General features: G+C 48.2%; 1 protein-coding gene across 3 annotated transcripts in view; it reads right to left on the reverse strand.

Annotated features, from left to right (window-relative positions):
* Window positions 1-16,632, reverse strand: part of SAMD4B (sterile alpha motif domain containing 4B) — a 101,891-nt gene that overhangs the window by 42,822 nt on the left and 42,437 nt on the right. For all 3 annotated transcript variants that reach the window (XM_073598785.1, XM_073598783.1, XM_073598784.1), the window contains exon 3: window positions 3,193-3,666. In XM_073598785.1, the coding sequence (XP_073454886.1) occupies window positions 3,193-3,666 (474 nt within the window). The remainder of the gene's footprint in view (window positions 1-3,192; window positions 3,667-16,632) is intronic.

Raw genomic sequence — 16,632 nt, forward strand, 5'->3', positions numbered from 1 at the left:
CCTATTCATGTTACCACATATTACTAGGAATGAAACATTTCTGATGACATTACACAACAAAGGAGCACAAATTAACACATTTTTCACATAAATCACAGAGAACACTTTTATAACACTCACTTTTGACAAATCCCTCAACCTCCATCTGGGAAAAGTGACCTAAATGGAGGATCACCCTTTGTTGCACACTCACAAGGGAAAAGTGACTCATTGTGAAGGATCACTTTTCGGGTAACAGGCAGCACCACCAGAGAGATATATAGATATATAGATCTATATAGCTATATATCTATCTATAGCTATATCTATATTTCTTTTTAAAAGGGTGCTCCAGCTGGGGCCCCCTCAAGGGAGGCAGCAGCCCAGCCTATACCTAAGTGCAGAATATAACAAATTATACAGTGCAAGAAGAGTGCTCCTGCTCACACTGCTTTTCATTAACAAAAAACCTAAAGTAAGCAATCACAGGGACTCAGGAGCCAGGCTAAAATCCTTATTGCATGGGAGGGTAGAGCTATGGTAAGCAGATGCTGCTGGGAGAGGAGAGTCCCCAAGTAAATCCCAAGTTAGCATCTCCTACATGATACACTACAAAAGTAGTGACCAGACCAGTCACCCAAGAGAGAGGAGCAGGCTGTGATGACTAGTACTGAAGAAAGGAATTAGGAGCCTTGTGACTGCAATAAGGCAAACTATATGTTAATTTTAAGGCCCTGCAATTAAAAAAAAAAAAAAAACAAACACACAGGGAAATCACTGAAAGGTATGCAACAATCTGTTTGCCAGAAATTTGCCCAGAGTTCGGACTTAAAAATGCAACTTCTGGCACCTGAAACAAGCAAGATGAATGGGAGAGCAGGCTTCATGCTCATCAGTACATCCAGAATCAAGATGACAAGATGCACCTTAAAAAAACAGGTCTGCTATGGCCGCTTATAGCTATATCCTATATATTTAAATCAGTTAAAAACATTACAGGCACATCAAAACTAAAAGGTGTTTAAAGCTCATTTTATTAAGAAAGCAACAATATCCTGATTAGACCCCCCACCAGCATGCTGAGGAGATAGAAGTATGAGCTTTGTTGACTAGAGAGTTCAAGCTGTGTTATTCAGCAGTGAGGGAGTCGGATTTCTACAGAGAGACCAACACTTCCATGCAGAAAGTCAGGGTCCTTCTCTACAGCGCACAGACAGGGGGCCGGCTTTTCTGTTCAGGCTGTCACCACTTGGAACACCTTCTGTATTGATGCACCTGGAAAGTATTTACCATGGAACTTCACTCCCTCAATGTTGACTATATTTAAACCTTATGATGCTAGGATTAGTAAATATTATATATATATATATATTTTTTTTTTTATTAGGGTTGTCCCGATACCAAGCATTTGTGGGAGTACATGTACTCCCACAAATGCTCCCGATGCCAGATCCAATACCTGGAACGGGAAGTCAGCGGACGGAGAGGAGATTCGTCTGGTAGCAGTGGGACACGAGGGTAAGCTGGCCGGGGCAGGGATGCAGGCATATTTCGTCCAAAACGGTGAACGGAGCCGTCACATTCGGTACAGGAAGTGCCGTGTCTCCGTCGGAGGGTAAACATTGCGACGCCCATCTTGGTACACCCTGCACTCGGCTGCAGTAAGCCAGCAGCGGACATCTTGTTACACCCAGCCCATATAGTTCAGGCTGAGTGTACCAAGATGTCCGCTGCTGGCTTACTGCAGCCAAGTGCAAGGTGTACCAATATGGGCATTGCAGCATACTTACTAGATGTTAAATGATATGAGAGACAAGGAAGGATTTTGCAATGCTATATGCCATATAGCATTGCAAAATCCTTCCTCTCCTCTCATCATTCATATCATTTATTATGCAATTGCCAATCAGTGCTGCATTTCAGTGTCCATTAGTGCCTGCCCATAAGTGCCGTCTTTAAGTGCCCATAAGTGCTGCCTATCAGTGCCGCCTATCGGTCAGGGCCCATAAGTACCACCCATCAGAGCCAGCCACTGGTCAGTGCCGCCTATCAATGCCCATTAGTCAAACTGTCACATGACATTAAAAAAGTATTGATAATCGGTATCGGCGAGTACTTGAAAAAAAAAAAAAAAGTATTGGTACTTGTACTCGGTCTTAAAAAAGTGGTATCGGGACAACCCTATTTTTATATATATATATCTATCTCTCTCTCTATATATATATATCTATATCTATCTATCTATCTATCTATCTATCTATCTATCTATCTATCTATCTATCTATCTATCTATAGAGAGAGAGAGAGAGATATATATATATATATATATATATATATATATATATATTAAAAATTATATCATATTCACCGTTTTAAATAAGTTGTTTTTTTTTAAGTTACTTCCTGGTTTCTGGCCTAGGCAAAGGATGTCATACATCCCAGCAGTCTTCAGGTAATGGATTATAATAAAGATAAAGAAATAAAAAAATTACCTGTGAATCCTCACCTGGGACCCCCCATTCTCCTGTTCCCGGATTATATGATAATGTAATCGGAGGAGCCAAAACTGCACAGTTTTACAGTTAAAGCAGTTCTATGGTCACAGCATACACCAGAATTGTAATAGCACAAATAGTTATTTGTGACAATCCAATACAAGCTTACTTAAAAAATCTGCCTGTCTGCTGGCCATCTCTTTCCACAGCTTCCTAAACTCCCTGCATGCTTTGCAGCATCTCCTCTGCTGTTTACTTTCGATTTCTAAGGACTACATATCCCATGGTACCTTTCTGCCTCTGCAAGCAGTGACTCCTTTACTGACTGCCTCCTGAAACTCCTCCTCTCAGCATCTCTGCAATTCAGTAGGCAGGCTCTGTGAATCCTGTAAGAACAGTGCCTGCTCACAGGGCATAGTGAATACACGTCACAAAGTTCAATTATGTAAATGTGTAAGGATCTTGACAAAGTTTACAAACTTCAAGATCAAGCAAACAGGAGTAGGATAGAAAAAAAATTGAAAACGGATTTTACATTTTGACCTGCAGTCAAATACACATATGTCTGCAGTATATCGCTATAGGGCAGTTTCTATGCAAAAAATTTCCTACCTAGGTACTTAGCTTTATAACAATCCATGAAATGAGTCAGAATACATAGACAACAAAAGAGTGGCACACTGGTTACTCAGCACTTGGTGTGTCTCCCAACACCTACCTGTACTACTGCCGACACTCTGGATAGCAGAGGGCACTGAGCTGGATGAATGAAAGGGCATCAGTCCATTTTCTCTGGGTGGCTTTTCTTGCCAACTATGTCCAGAATCTCCCATGCCAGGCTCTCCTGCGGCCTGCCACTCATCAGAGCCTTGCCGTAAGTGGGTAGCAGATATATCTGGTCTGCCATGCCGGCTGTAACCTGTGGAAAGTCGTTCTTCCAGATGATTGAGCCACAGTGCCAGAGAGTTGCGGTCATCCAGCGTGGTGGCTGGGTGGATTAGTGCATAGGACAAAAGTTGCCGGCTCTCCTCTATGTACTGGTTGCTCTCTGTGGTGTATGCCAGCACTTTCTGCAGCAGTTTCATGTACTCGCATTTTGCTTCAGTGTTTCGGGGCTGCAGCAGGGGCAGGTGAGACAAAAGCAGAGAGATCACCTTCTCCTTGGACTCTTGATGCCATTGACTTATCAGAGCTGCAAACACAACAAGAAAATTATATAAACGTGTAATTCTTGGTTTTCACATGAACCCCAGTAGGGGGCAGAACTATTTTATGTTGTTAGCTAAACAGTCAATTATTCACTAATCTAAAATAACCATATAGATGTTGATAACTGGGGTGGCCAAAGACATCACTTCTTACACTGACTGCCAATGATCCTGAAATGGAACATTTATTTCATGGTAAAGAGACTCAAGCAGGATGCTGATACAATGACTGCCAAACAGATTCCTAGCGATAAAGATTTTGTTGGTTCTGTTGTTATACCAAGCAAAATAAAGTGTTTGATCTCCTTATCCCTTTTCCAGTACATCTATCAGAAACCTGAGCAATTCAAACAAAGTATATTGTGAAAACTGGATGTCAAAACCACCAGACCATAGGCATTTGAGTTTTCCTGTAGAAAAAAAGATTTACCCCGCTGCCTCCATAATGTTCCTTTAACTTATTCGCGCCTAAGGGTAAGCCCAGGTTTACGCTGCTGCGGGTTAGAAATCAAACCGGCAATGCAGTCCGACTTCGGAGTACAGGAACTACTTTTTGGAACCTGTGTGGCAACGCAAAGATGGCGCAGCACTGATTCGGACGGTGGCACTGCCAGTGTTCTGACTAGAACTGTCCTCCTATCGCATAGTGTCCGCCCCGTACTGCGCAGGCGCAGCGCTTGCGTAGTACGGAGCAGAAGGAGATGCCGAAAGTGTCCGAAGTTGATCAGCTGACCATCAGCTGTACACGGCGCTTAGGCGATGGCTTTGTAAGAGGGCCCCTCGCGGGCTCGCTTCGCTCGCCACGCTTCGGGCACGGCCTCACTTCGCTCGCCACGCTTCGGGCACGGGCACGGCCTCGCTGCGCTCGCCACGCTTCGGGCACGGCCTCGCTGCGCTCTGCAATTATTTATTCTAACTCTATGTCCACTTGGATAGTAGGGAATGAACCTGGACATAGGGTGAGAATAAAAGCGCAGGCACCGTGTACAGCTGATGATCAGCTGTTAAACTTCGGAGACTTTCGGTGCCTCAGTTGTCCTCCGCACTGCGCCTGCGCAGTACAGGGCGGACACTATATGATAGGGGACTGTATTCGACAAGACACCGGCAATAGCCGCCAATTTGGCATGTGATTTGACATGTCAAAATGCCCCAATGTGAACATGGGCTAAAATAAATCTTAAATAAATGATAAATCCACCAGCCCCCGCTCCCCCGTTCTGACAGCTAGCAGGGGATTTCCCCCCCCCCCCCCCGCCGTTAGCTGTCACAATCTACAAACGTGCCTGTGTGGGGCTCCAGCTGCATCATCTATTCACCGTGTTCTGCAAATAGGAAAACTACAAGGTGCGACAGCCTTTGCGGCTTTCTGCTTTTCCCACTGAACTACCAGGGTGTTGCTGTAGTTCATTCATGTGTCCTGTCACAGAGTAACTGCCTGGCTGTATTAGCAATACGGCCAGATAGATACACAGACAGTCTGCAGGACTGTGGGTGCAATGCTTTACAGAGGTTCACTACAAAAAATAATTAATGCATTTTTTTTTTTATTTTACATGCCAAAAAAATTTGCATTCATTATTTTTTTTTTGTAAATGTGAACTTATCCTTTAAAGCGTAACTTCACTTTTGTTGAGAAAAAAAACATTCCCCTTTGGGTGATCCATGTACATTGCAAGGATTATAACAACCTTTGTTGCAGATTCCTACCTTTTGTTATTCTGAAGAAATCCATGTGTGTTTGTGCCCCTGTGGGAAAGTGAATCTAATGGGGGTGGTTTCATAATTATCAATCAGCTGCAGCACCTACAAAGCTATAATGAGGAAATCTGCTGGGCCTGCATCCCTTTAGTAATGTTCCTATTAGAGCTGTACAATTGTTAAAAGATCGCGATCTCGATTCACCCCCTCTGTTGATCTGTATTGCAGTGTGGGCAGTCTGCTAAGTTTTTAACAACATTGTAACTCTTCCTGCTTAGATCAAAAGGATAAAACTTCTGTGTGAATATGCAGGAAGTTTAACCACTTAAAGTCTAAACCTTCTCCTGACACTTGTTTCTTACAGTTAAAATCAGATTTTTTTGCTAGAAAATTACTTGGAACTTCCAAACATAATATATATATATATATATATATATATATATATATATATATATATATATATATATATATATATTTTTAGCAGAGGCCCTAGGGAATAAAATGGCGATTGTTGCAATATTTTATGTCACACTGTATTTGCACAGTGGTCTTTCAAATGCAATACACTTAAATGAATAAAAAAAAAAAAAAAAAAAAAAGGAAACAGTAAAGTAAGCCCAATTATTTTGTTTAATGTTTTTTTAGCCAGAATCATGCAGCTCTAGTTCCTATTAGGAGTCTCACCAAAAATGACATTTTTATTGCAGGGGATGCCTGAAATTAGACTTGTATCTTAGTGCAGATTTCTGGGAAAATCAGTGAGCCAATCACACAAGCAAGAAATTATGTTTCTGGGGGGAGTTCTGTACACATTCAGTATACAGGACAACACCAGGTAGCCACATTGCATTTTCAGAAAATTACAAAGCTGCAGATTGAAAAGGAAAGGCAATTTTTAATAACATTCAATTAAAAAAATGACTTGTGTCGCAATTGTATATGCTAGATTATTTCTTCTTTATTTGGTATTTTTATTCCCCACGTAAATACAGTTTACCCATTACTGCCTAAGCACAATTTAGCAACTTTGACATGTTAGTAAAACTTTACATATAACCACAACTACTTTGCATCCAGTTGGATTATACCGCCTTTTTTTCTGGACAAATTGGGATTTCATTTAGTGGTAAATGGTACTGGAGATCTCTGGATTTATTTTTTATTATTATCAAAGAGATACTGGTCCAAAATAGTTTAAAAAACAAAAAAGGATTTTTGACTTACAGGAAAATTCATTTCTCTGAGTTCATTAACAGGCACAGCGCTCCATTATTCAGAACCATAGGGTTATATCGATCCCTATCAATCTCTACAGGAGTAGGACACTAGGTAGAAAAAAAAGACTTGGCTACGCCTATGGCCGGTCCTAGGTGTTATACACCCCCCTCTCTGCTATAGGCTCAGTTTAGTAACAAGCAGTATCAGAAGCATCAAAACTTCTTAGAGGGGTGGGAGCTGTGTGTCAATGAACTCAGGGAAATTGATTTTACGGTAGGTCAAAAATCCCATTTTGTGTTTCGCTCATTGACAGACACAGCGCTCCATTATTCAGAACCATAGGGACGTCCCAAAGCAGTGCTAAACATGAGGGGTGGGACAACGAAAAGTCCCAAGGCTAACACAAGAGCCAGCCAGGTAACAGGAGCTCAACACAGAAACAAACTGAAGCCCAACCTGAACAATACCACTTCAAGAGGGAATAGACCCTCTAAACAGCAGCCTGCAACACCTTGCGGCCAAAAGAAACATCCTCAGATGCCAGCACATCCACGTTGTAGAATTTTGTGAAAGGTTACACCGACGACCAAGTGGCCACCTTGCAAACAAGCGCAGCTGACGCCCGATGATGGAAGGCCCAAGAAGCAACCAAGTAGAATGCGGCGTACCGGGGAAAGGAGGAACCCAACTCCTGATAGAATAGACCAGAGTCATCGTCTGTCTGATCCATCTAGAAAGGTCGCAGAAGAAGCAGACAGCCCTTTTTTTGACCTGTCCGTGATCACAAACAGCGACTCTGGTCTCCAAAAAGGCCCTGCGACTGCCAAATATACCCGAATTGCCCGAACACATCCAGGGCATGTAAGGTAAATCTCTTAGGACATTTTGACCTGGGACACAAGGAAGGCAATACAACGTCCTTAGTCAAAAGGAATCAGAAGAGGGAACCACGGACAAGGGCGAAGAATCACTTCATCTTTGTGGATCACCAGGTAAGAAGTATGACATGGTAACGCCTACAATTGCGACACTCTGCGAGCAAGAGGTGATAGCAACCAAAAAGGCCACCTTCTGGGACAGAGCAAGCAGAGGAACCCCCCATATTTCCTGTAGAACCGAACGCACCAAGAATAGATCCCACAGCGGTAGAAGCAGCCGCACCGGTGGAGGCAGACGTCGAACCCCTTGATTAAGAGTACACACCAGGGAGTGCGAGACCTGGGGACATCGAAGAAAACCGCCAAGGCCGACACCTGGCCCTTGATGGTACTCGAGGCCAAGTCCTGCTCAACACATCCCCCCCCCCCCCCCCCCCCGGCACAAAAGAAGGTCGAAATCTGAGCCACCGAGAAAGAACGAGGGTAAATGGCAAGCGCCTCACACCAGGATGTGTGCGCTATCCATGTCCGGTGGTAAATCTTCCCAGAGGAAGGCTTCCTAGCCTTCAGCAGCATTAACTCCCGCTCATAACAGCCAGGCCTTCAAAACCAGCAACTAAAGGAGGATGGAAGATCGGCCCTTGGAACTGTAGAACCTCCCTGAGAGGCAGTCGCCAAGGGATGTCAGCGACCATGCTCACCAGGTCGGCATACCAAGACCGACAAGACCATCCAGGCCCACTAGAATGACCGGAATCCCTTCGGTCTCGATCCTGTGCAAGAGCTGCGGCAGAATCTTGAGGAGGAGGAGAGGCGTAGATCCGACTATACCGGCCCCACGGGGCCACCAGAGCGTCTGCAGTGTCCACCAGAGGAGCCCGTGACCTTGCCAGAAACCTCAGTACCATTCCGTTAAGGCGGTACGCCAACAGGTCTACCTCGGGGGTGCGCCATCAGACATATCCGATGAAACATATCCTGGTGAAGGGACCACTCTGTGGACCAAACACTGGAGGATGCTGGCTGTCAGGGCTGCCAACACTCTTTGCTCCACCCTGGTGATTGACATAGACCACCGCCGTGGCATCATCCGACGGGATCTGTACCAGGAGCCCCGAAGTCGACGTCCATGATCCATACATAGGTCTGATCGCGTGAAAGTCCCAGGATATCGATCGGCAGTCCAGATTGCTCCAGTGTCCAACGACCCTGAGCAGAACCCAGTCCCAGGACACCTCCCCACCTGGACAGACTGGCATTGGTGGTGACCACTGTCCAATTCAAGGGGAGAAAGGATGTGCCCTGCCGAAATCCCAGAGAGCGAAGCCACCAGACTAGGGATGCCCGGTTTTCTGGCTCAGCCAAATCTGATAGCCCAGAGACCTTGGGCACTTTATGCCAGGATCTCACTCGAAGGGAGCTCGTATGGAACTGCGCAAACTGAACCGCCTCGAAGGTAGATACCATCAGGCCCAACACCCACATGCAGGACCGCAGCGAGACCCACCTGCGAGACAACAGTAGTTGAAACGCAGCATGGAACTTCTGGAGTTTGGCCAGAGGAAGAAACACTCTGGCCAGAGATGAAACCAGAGTCGGGCCCAGATAATCCAATTTTCTGGAAGGAGCCAGAGCAGACTTCAGGTAGTATATAAGCCAACTGAAAACTTAGGTCTGTATAGCGAGCTACATCGCCCCTTAGGGTAGCCAAGGACTCTGCTCACAGAAGATCCTCCAAGCAGCCCAGGACAGAAATCCCCCACTGACGTAACCACGCCAGAACTGGGGCCAACACCTTTGGGAGTATGCGATGGGTGGAGGAGAGACCAAAAGTCAACACCGCAAGCTGAAAATGCAAGAAGTGTTGGTGACATATTGGAGGAGTGCGTAATTAGCATCCGTGATGTCGACAGAAGCCTGAAAGTCCCCATGATGAAGGGATGCCACCACCGTGCGGATGGACTCCATTCTGACCTTCTGTACCCACTGGAACCGGGACAAGCACACCCTGAAGCAACAGGGCTTGCACAGCCCCTAGGAGAACTGCCAACAGTCCGATGACAGATGCCAATTGGGAGGAAAAAACTCTTTTCGGGGTTCAAGGCCGGAACACTAGGACATAGGTGAGGGAACGCCTTCATGCTGAAGAGGCCCTGTCCGTGGGTTTAAGGAGCCCTGCTTATGTACACTTCCCTCCTGTGAGACTCGTAACAATGTCATCCATGGTAGCCCCAAACAGACATTGCCTTGAAATGATAACCCAGTCAGAGCTTTTTTTTTTTTTTTTAGAAGCCCAGTCCGCAGACCAACACTTAAGCCAGAATATATATCTAAGCACCACTGCAGAAACAGAGCTTAGCAACCAAGGGAACTGTGTCCAAGAGGCATCACATAAAAAAAAAATCCCCCAGACCAACTGGTCCGCCAACTCAGCAAAAGCAGAGGGAATCTGCTACCCCTCCAGGTAGGTCAGCCGAATCCTTAAAAGCCTGAGACTCCTCTACCAGAATCATGATCGCCCTGCGCAACCTAGATACAGGGGGATCCACTACTGGTGGAACAGTCCACTCTTTAAGGAGGGACCCCACAAGGGCTACCTCACAGCGAAGCATCTTTGGAACCACAAAGGGAGGCTTTGGACACTCCCAGTCTATACGAACAAATATTCGATAATAGGAGGGAGAAGGGAACGCTTTTGCTGTGCGAGACAGTTTATGGGTGCTAAGGGGACCGGAACCCCTGCCGCAGCCACCGCTGTATCCTCCATCCTGTAAGTTTCCCACACAGATGTAATAAGGGAGACAACCAGCACCTTCTTGTGCATCACTGCAGTTGTGGAGAAACAATCTCACTAACTGACAGGACAGGGAGGGTGGCCAACAACCCCACAAGATGGGCTACATCCACAACGGCAGAGCCAGACATAGGATCAGTCAAGATCGATGAGGCAGGGGAGGGGGGCAACTATCCTATGTGCCCAAGCGCCACCTGTGAAAACGCAAAGAACACAGGGGGGCCGCCCAATGAAACCTCTGCCACCTTAGGCCCCGCACAGGGGCATCACAGAGGTCCCACACGGGTGATGTCGACCGAGGACCCGCACAGGGGGTGCTGACCAAGGCTCCTCACAAGGGGCACCGGCCAAGACCCCACACTGGGGCGCCTACTGATACCCTGCACAGGGGGCACCACTGGACCCCTAACGGGGGGCACTGGTTGAGAACCCTAACAGGGGGGCACTGGTTGAGACCCCGCACAGGGGGCGCCTACGGAAACCCCGCACAGGGGACACCACTGGGCCCTTCATGGGGGGCATCCACTAAGGCCCCTCACGGGGGGGCATCCACTAAGGCTACTCACGGGGGGGGGGCATCCGCTAATACCCCTCACGGGGGGGGCATCCGCTAAGGCCCCTCACGGGGGGGGCATCCGCTAAGGCCCCTCACGGGGGGGGCATCCGCTAAGGCCCCTCACGGGGGGGGCATCCGCTAAGGCCCCTCACGGGGGGGGGGCATCCGCTAAGGCCCCTCACGGGGGGGGGGCATCCGCTAAGGCCCCTCACGGGGGGGGGGCATCCGCTAAGGCCCCTCACGGGGGGGGGCATCCGCTAAGGCCCCTCACGGGGGGGGGCATCCGCTAAGGCCCCTCACGGGGGGGGGCATCCGCTAAGGCCCCTCACGGGGGGGGGGCATCCGCTAAGGCCCCTCACGGGGGGGGGCATCCGCTAAGGCCCCTCACGGGGGGGGCATCCGCTAAGGCCCCTCACGGGGGGGGCATCCGCTAAGGCCCCTCACGGGGGGGGGGGATCCACTAAGGCCCCTCACGGGGGGGGGGGGATCCACTAAGGCCCCTCACGGGGGGGGGGGGCATCCACTAAGGCCCCTCACGGGGGGATCCACTAAGGCCCCTCACGGGGGGGCATCCACTAAGGCCCCTCACGGGGGGGCATCCACTAAGGCCCCTCACGGGGGGGGGCATCCGCTAAGGCCCCTCACGGGGGGGATCCACTAAGGCCCCTCACGGGGGGGGGGGATCCACTAAGGCCCCTCACGGGGGGGGGGGGCATCCACTAAGGCCCCTCACGGGGGGATCCACTAAGGCCCCTCACGGGGGGGCATCCACTAAGGCCCCTCATGGGGGGGGGCATCCACTAAGGCCCCTCACGGGGGGGGGCATCCACTAAGGCCCCTCATGGGGGGGGCATCCACTAAGGCCCCTCACGGGGGGGGGCATCCACTAAGGCCCCTCACGGGGGGGGGCATCCGCTAAGGCCCCTCACGGGGGGGGGCATCCGCTAAGGCCCCTCACGGGGGGGATCCACTAAGGCCCCTCACGGGGGGGGGGGATCCACTAAGGCCCCTCACGGGGGGGGGGGGCATCCACTAAGGCCCCTCACGGGGGGATCCACTAAGGCCCCTCACGGGGGGGCATCCACTAAGGCCCCTCATGGGGGGGGCATCCACTAAGGCCCCTCACGGGGGGGGGGCATCCACTAAGGCCCCTCACGGGGGGGGGCATCCACTAAGGCCCCTCACGGGGGGGGCATCCACTAAGGCCCCTCACGGGGGGGGGCATCCACTAAGGCCCCTCACGGGGGGGGCATCCACTAAGGCCCCTCACGGGGGGGCATCCACTAAGGCCCCTCACGGGGGGGCATCCACTAAGGCCCCTCACGGGGGGGGGGCATCCACTAAGGCCCCTCACGGGGGGGGGCATCCACTAAGGCCCCTCACGGGGGGGGGCATCCACTAAGGCCCCTCACGGGGGGGGCATCCACTAAGGCCCCTCACGGGGGGCATCCACTAAGGCCCCTCACGAGGGGGGCATCCACTAAGGCCCCTCACGAGGGGGGCATCCACTAAGGCCCCTCACGAGGGGGGCATCCACTAAGGCCCCTCACGGGGGGAGCATCCACTAAGGCCCCTCACGGGGGGAGCATCCACTAAGGCCCCTCACGGGGGGAGCATCCACTAAGGCCCCTCACGGGGGGAGCATCCACTAAGGCCCCTCACGGGGGGAGCATCCACTAAGGCCCCTCCTATGGAGAGCCCACTCAAACAATCCCCCCCAAAAGGGGGTCCACCTGAAAGGAAGCGTCCGGCGTGGCCGTGTGGAAGAGCAGGCCGTGGCCTAAATTTTCGTCCGCCCACCACGAGAGCACAGGTCCACAGGGGGATCGGACCAGGCTAGAGCCGAGGAAGGAGGGCAGATGCCCGCAACTGTTTTAGGGCCGCCCCACGTGTCTCCCAATCGGTAGGCCGCAAAGTTGTGGCCCAAATTACTGGAGGGCCACCGCAAGGGGCGCGGATCTGCGGATGCCTGGTCACCCACCCAACCATCCAGCAGGTGCCAAGGTGTACCCCCCCCAAAGGGACAACCCTGGAGGGGAGGGGGGGGATGGACAGAGTGTCAGAAGCACCTAAGCCAGAGGCCTGGGCCCTCACCCGGGGAGGGGGGGGGGGGGATGTGGAGGAGAACCCCAGAGGGACCGACCACCCCAGAGAGTACCTGTGCCCCACACCACTCCAGGCAGGGAAGGAGAGGAAGGGGCCCCTTACTTACCGCTCCAGCGAGTGCGGGTGTAACGCTTCAGACAAGACCCTCCTCGCCACTGAAGTGGGTGGGGGGGGGGGAGCCTGTCGGCCATGAGGAACACTGCGACTCAGGCCGAGACCCGGTCGTATGCGACCTCGCAAGACGTTTAACTCGCAGGGCCAGCCCCTGTCCAGTGGGGCTATGTCGCGGTCGAACTAGCACGTAGCTGCGGTCTGCACGCGCTTGCTGGCCAGACTGGGGAGACCACTGGATCTTAGTGTCCAGCCCATCGCCCAGTCCGGCAGTTGATTTTAGCTCTCACAGGAAAAAAATCAAGAGGAAAAAAAGTAGTTGAAAAAGCAAAAACAAAAAGATTGCCAGGACCAGAGATTCCAGCAGGGAACTAGGTCCTTACTCCTGACTATGCAGAAAAAAAACTGAAGGCCTATAGCAGGGGGGGTAGGGTGTATATTTACCTACCATAAGTGTAGTTAAGTCTTTTTTCTGCCAAGTGTCCTACTCCTGTAGGGGGTGATATAACCCTATGGTTCTGATAATGGAGCGCTGTCTGTCAATGAATGAAAGAGAAAAAACTTTTTTTCTTTTAACTGTATATTTCTTCCTGCTACCAGAACCTACCAAAGAACCCAAATTACATTTGCCCTGCTCCTGGCGATTGAAGTGATACCACGTGTGTATGTTAGTTGTTCTTTGTAACCATAGTTCAGCCCAAAAACTATAGTGTGCATTTTGTTTTTTTATCTAACCTAAAACACAAGGACACGAGCAAAAAAACAAAACCAAACCCTGTCCAATGGAAAATACTGACCCTGACCTTTGACCCAAACACTAATCCTGGCACTGACCAGATCAAACCTTGATCTAGGTATTTGCATTTTTTTTTATTCTGCTTCTGAGTGGCTAATATGTACTAAACGATATGGAGACAAGAGGGTTGGCACCAAACCAGAGTAACAGGAAGTGTCAAGAGTTGCATATAATTTTAGCTGCTTACTAAATGACATAGAAGTTTTCACTTAACTCCCTTGGCGCAGAGCGCAAGCAAATATAACTTACTGTGCTCTCTGTATCAACTTTGTCCTATTCACTTCTGTAAACTACAAAACAAAGACATCACTTCTTCCACTGACTCACAATGATCCTGAAATGTAACATATTTCATGGTAACGAGAATCTGGTTCCAATTTAAAAATTGCAGGTAAAAGCAAAAAATTAAAGTGTTACTAAACCCATATCATGTCCATGTCCCCAATTCAGCTAGGATTTTGAAGCTGTGGTAGCAACTCTGCACATGCTCAGTTTTCAGCAAGTTTCTATACTGAGCATTTCCTCCCCATCACATCTGAGCTGCCCATGTGACTATAGAGAGTCACACATGTGGGTGTACACACAGTGATAAATGAAAGCCCACTCCCTCCCTTCACCTCCATGGCCACTAATCAACTAAACACAATGGGGTGGGATATTACATGTAGATTAATGGAGCTACACCTTCCTCTTATTCTAAGACATAGACCGGAGGGGCATGACACATCATGTGACTGGCATTAATCTGCCCATACCACGCTATTTCCACAAAATAATAAAGATTTGATTTCAAATATATATTGTATGCCAATTTAAAACAGTTTATTGATTACTTGTTTTTACTCTGTATGCCAAAGGCTTTTTTTTTTTTTTTTTTTTTTATTATGAACATGTGACCAGCAGCAAAGAACTAGAAGCTCCTCCTCCTTAGTTTCCCTGCAGACAGGCTGGAAAGAGCTGGGTCATGTGACAGTTGTATATATCGATTAGGAAAAAGGTACTTAGATTTTTTTTTTTTTTTAATTAAAATAAATTACAGTGCCATCATCCATATACAGAAATAGAAGGGACAATGTAATTTAAACATAGTGTGTTTAGTATCACTAAGTCTTTTAAAATGCTTACTTGTAGCGTTTTCCCCTTTTTATAAATTATTTTTATTCACCTGCAATGTGCCTCTAAACTTCTTAGACTATGTGATTATTGTAGAAGAGTCAATTCCCTGGCTGAGCCTCCTCCCTCGTACATTTTGGCCCTTTCCTCTTCTAGGAGTGTCTAATTTCTGTCTGTGCTGACCCAGCATGTCCTCCCCTCACCTCTCTACATAACCTTTTATGTAGCTTTACGCAGAGAAGCTAGACCAGCACAGACAGTAATTAGACAGTCACAGAAAGGGAGAGAGGGTTATAATATTCCAAGCGTGTGTGGACTGTGCTAGGGAGCTGACTCTTCAAGAACAAGTCAACAAGCCATCAGTTCAAGGGTGCATTGCCAAGTGAATAAGAAAGGTTTATGGAAAAGAAAAAAAGGTTACAAGTAAACATTAAGAATAAATGATTTTAATTTGTTTTGTCCTCAATTTTTGAGTTGGTGACAGGGTCATTCGGTTTCTGCTTTTAAGGCCTGGTTAACACACATGCAGGTTGGCAGTTTGCATATTCCAAGTGCATTTTTAAATCACGTTTTTTGATCCATTGAAGTCTATGGAACCAAAAAAGAAAAAAGTCCCATAGGAAACCATGTTAAAAGGACTGTAGCGCGTTTCTGCAAAACTGAAAATGCACTAAAAATACATTAGGTGTGAACCAGGCCTTACTTCACCATGCCCATCCCATTGCTACAGTTCCCTGAAATTTCTTTTGGCACATGCTCCATGCACTTGAGTGAGCTTGGAGCTGGCAATTGGCCAAAAAAGCTCTAATCAATGCATTGTGGAAGGCAGAGGTGCTCCACTGCTGAAGGTGGCAGGAATAAAAAGCAAGCACCCTATGATGGCACAGTATATGTATTAGCTTGAATTTTGTTTGCAAAGTACATGCTCAGGTTAAATTCACCAAGCAGACATAGCGTCCTTGCTGACTGGCTCTAATTTTCATCTATGCCTCATTATTTTCTGAATGTTCCTGAATCTATGCATGGGAAATGCATATACAGCAAAAAAATGCATAGCAAATATACTACTTAACAATTTGTAATGACCGTGACCAGGGTCTTTTTACATATCAGCATGAGAGATTTAAGCTATGATGAGCTCTACTGCTCAGACATCACTGGGGCACCTTTATGTCATTCACAGTCGGCTAATGGTAAGCCGGTGTTGTAGAACAGTCCTTGCATTACTTCTTGCTATTAAAAGTAATGGGTAAAACTAAAGTCCACTATTAAAGTGGTTCTAAAGGCTGAAGTTTTTTTCTCTTAATGCATTCTATTAGGGCAGAAACTAATCGATTATGATTTTCATAATCAATTAGTCAGCCGATTAGTTGGCCTGCATACAGAATGCATTATTTGTTTACATATCAGGAAATACATTGCAGCACACATACAGTTCAGTACAATCATCCATACATGTCAAGTGCCTGAGAACTTGTGAATGTGTGAGGAGCAATGCCTCATGGGACATGTAGTCCCGGGCAGGGAAGTGAGTGGTTCTAAAAGTCAGAAGTTTTTTTACCTTGCTATAGGGGCACTCTATACTATACAGTGATACAGATCTTCCGTTTACGAAGAACTCGGTTGCAAACAGAAGAAATCACAAAAAATAGCTTTGGTTCACAAACTCCACTTCGG

This window comes from Aquarana catesbeiana, linkage group LG09 (assembly GCF_042186555.1).
Source record: "Aquarana catesbeiana isolate 2022-GZ linkage group LG09, ASM4218655v1, whole genome shotgun sequence".
In the NCBI taxonomy this organism is placed as follows: domain Eukaryota; kingdom Metazoa; phylum Chordata; class Amphibia; order Anura; family Ranidae; genus Aquarana; species Aquarana catesbeiana.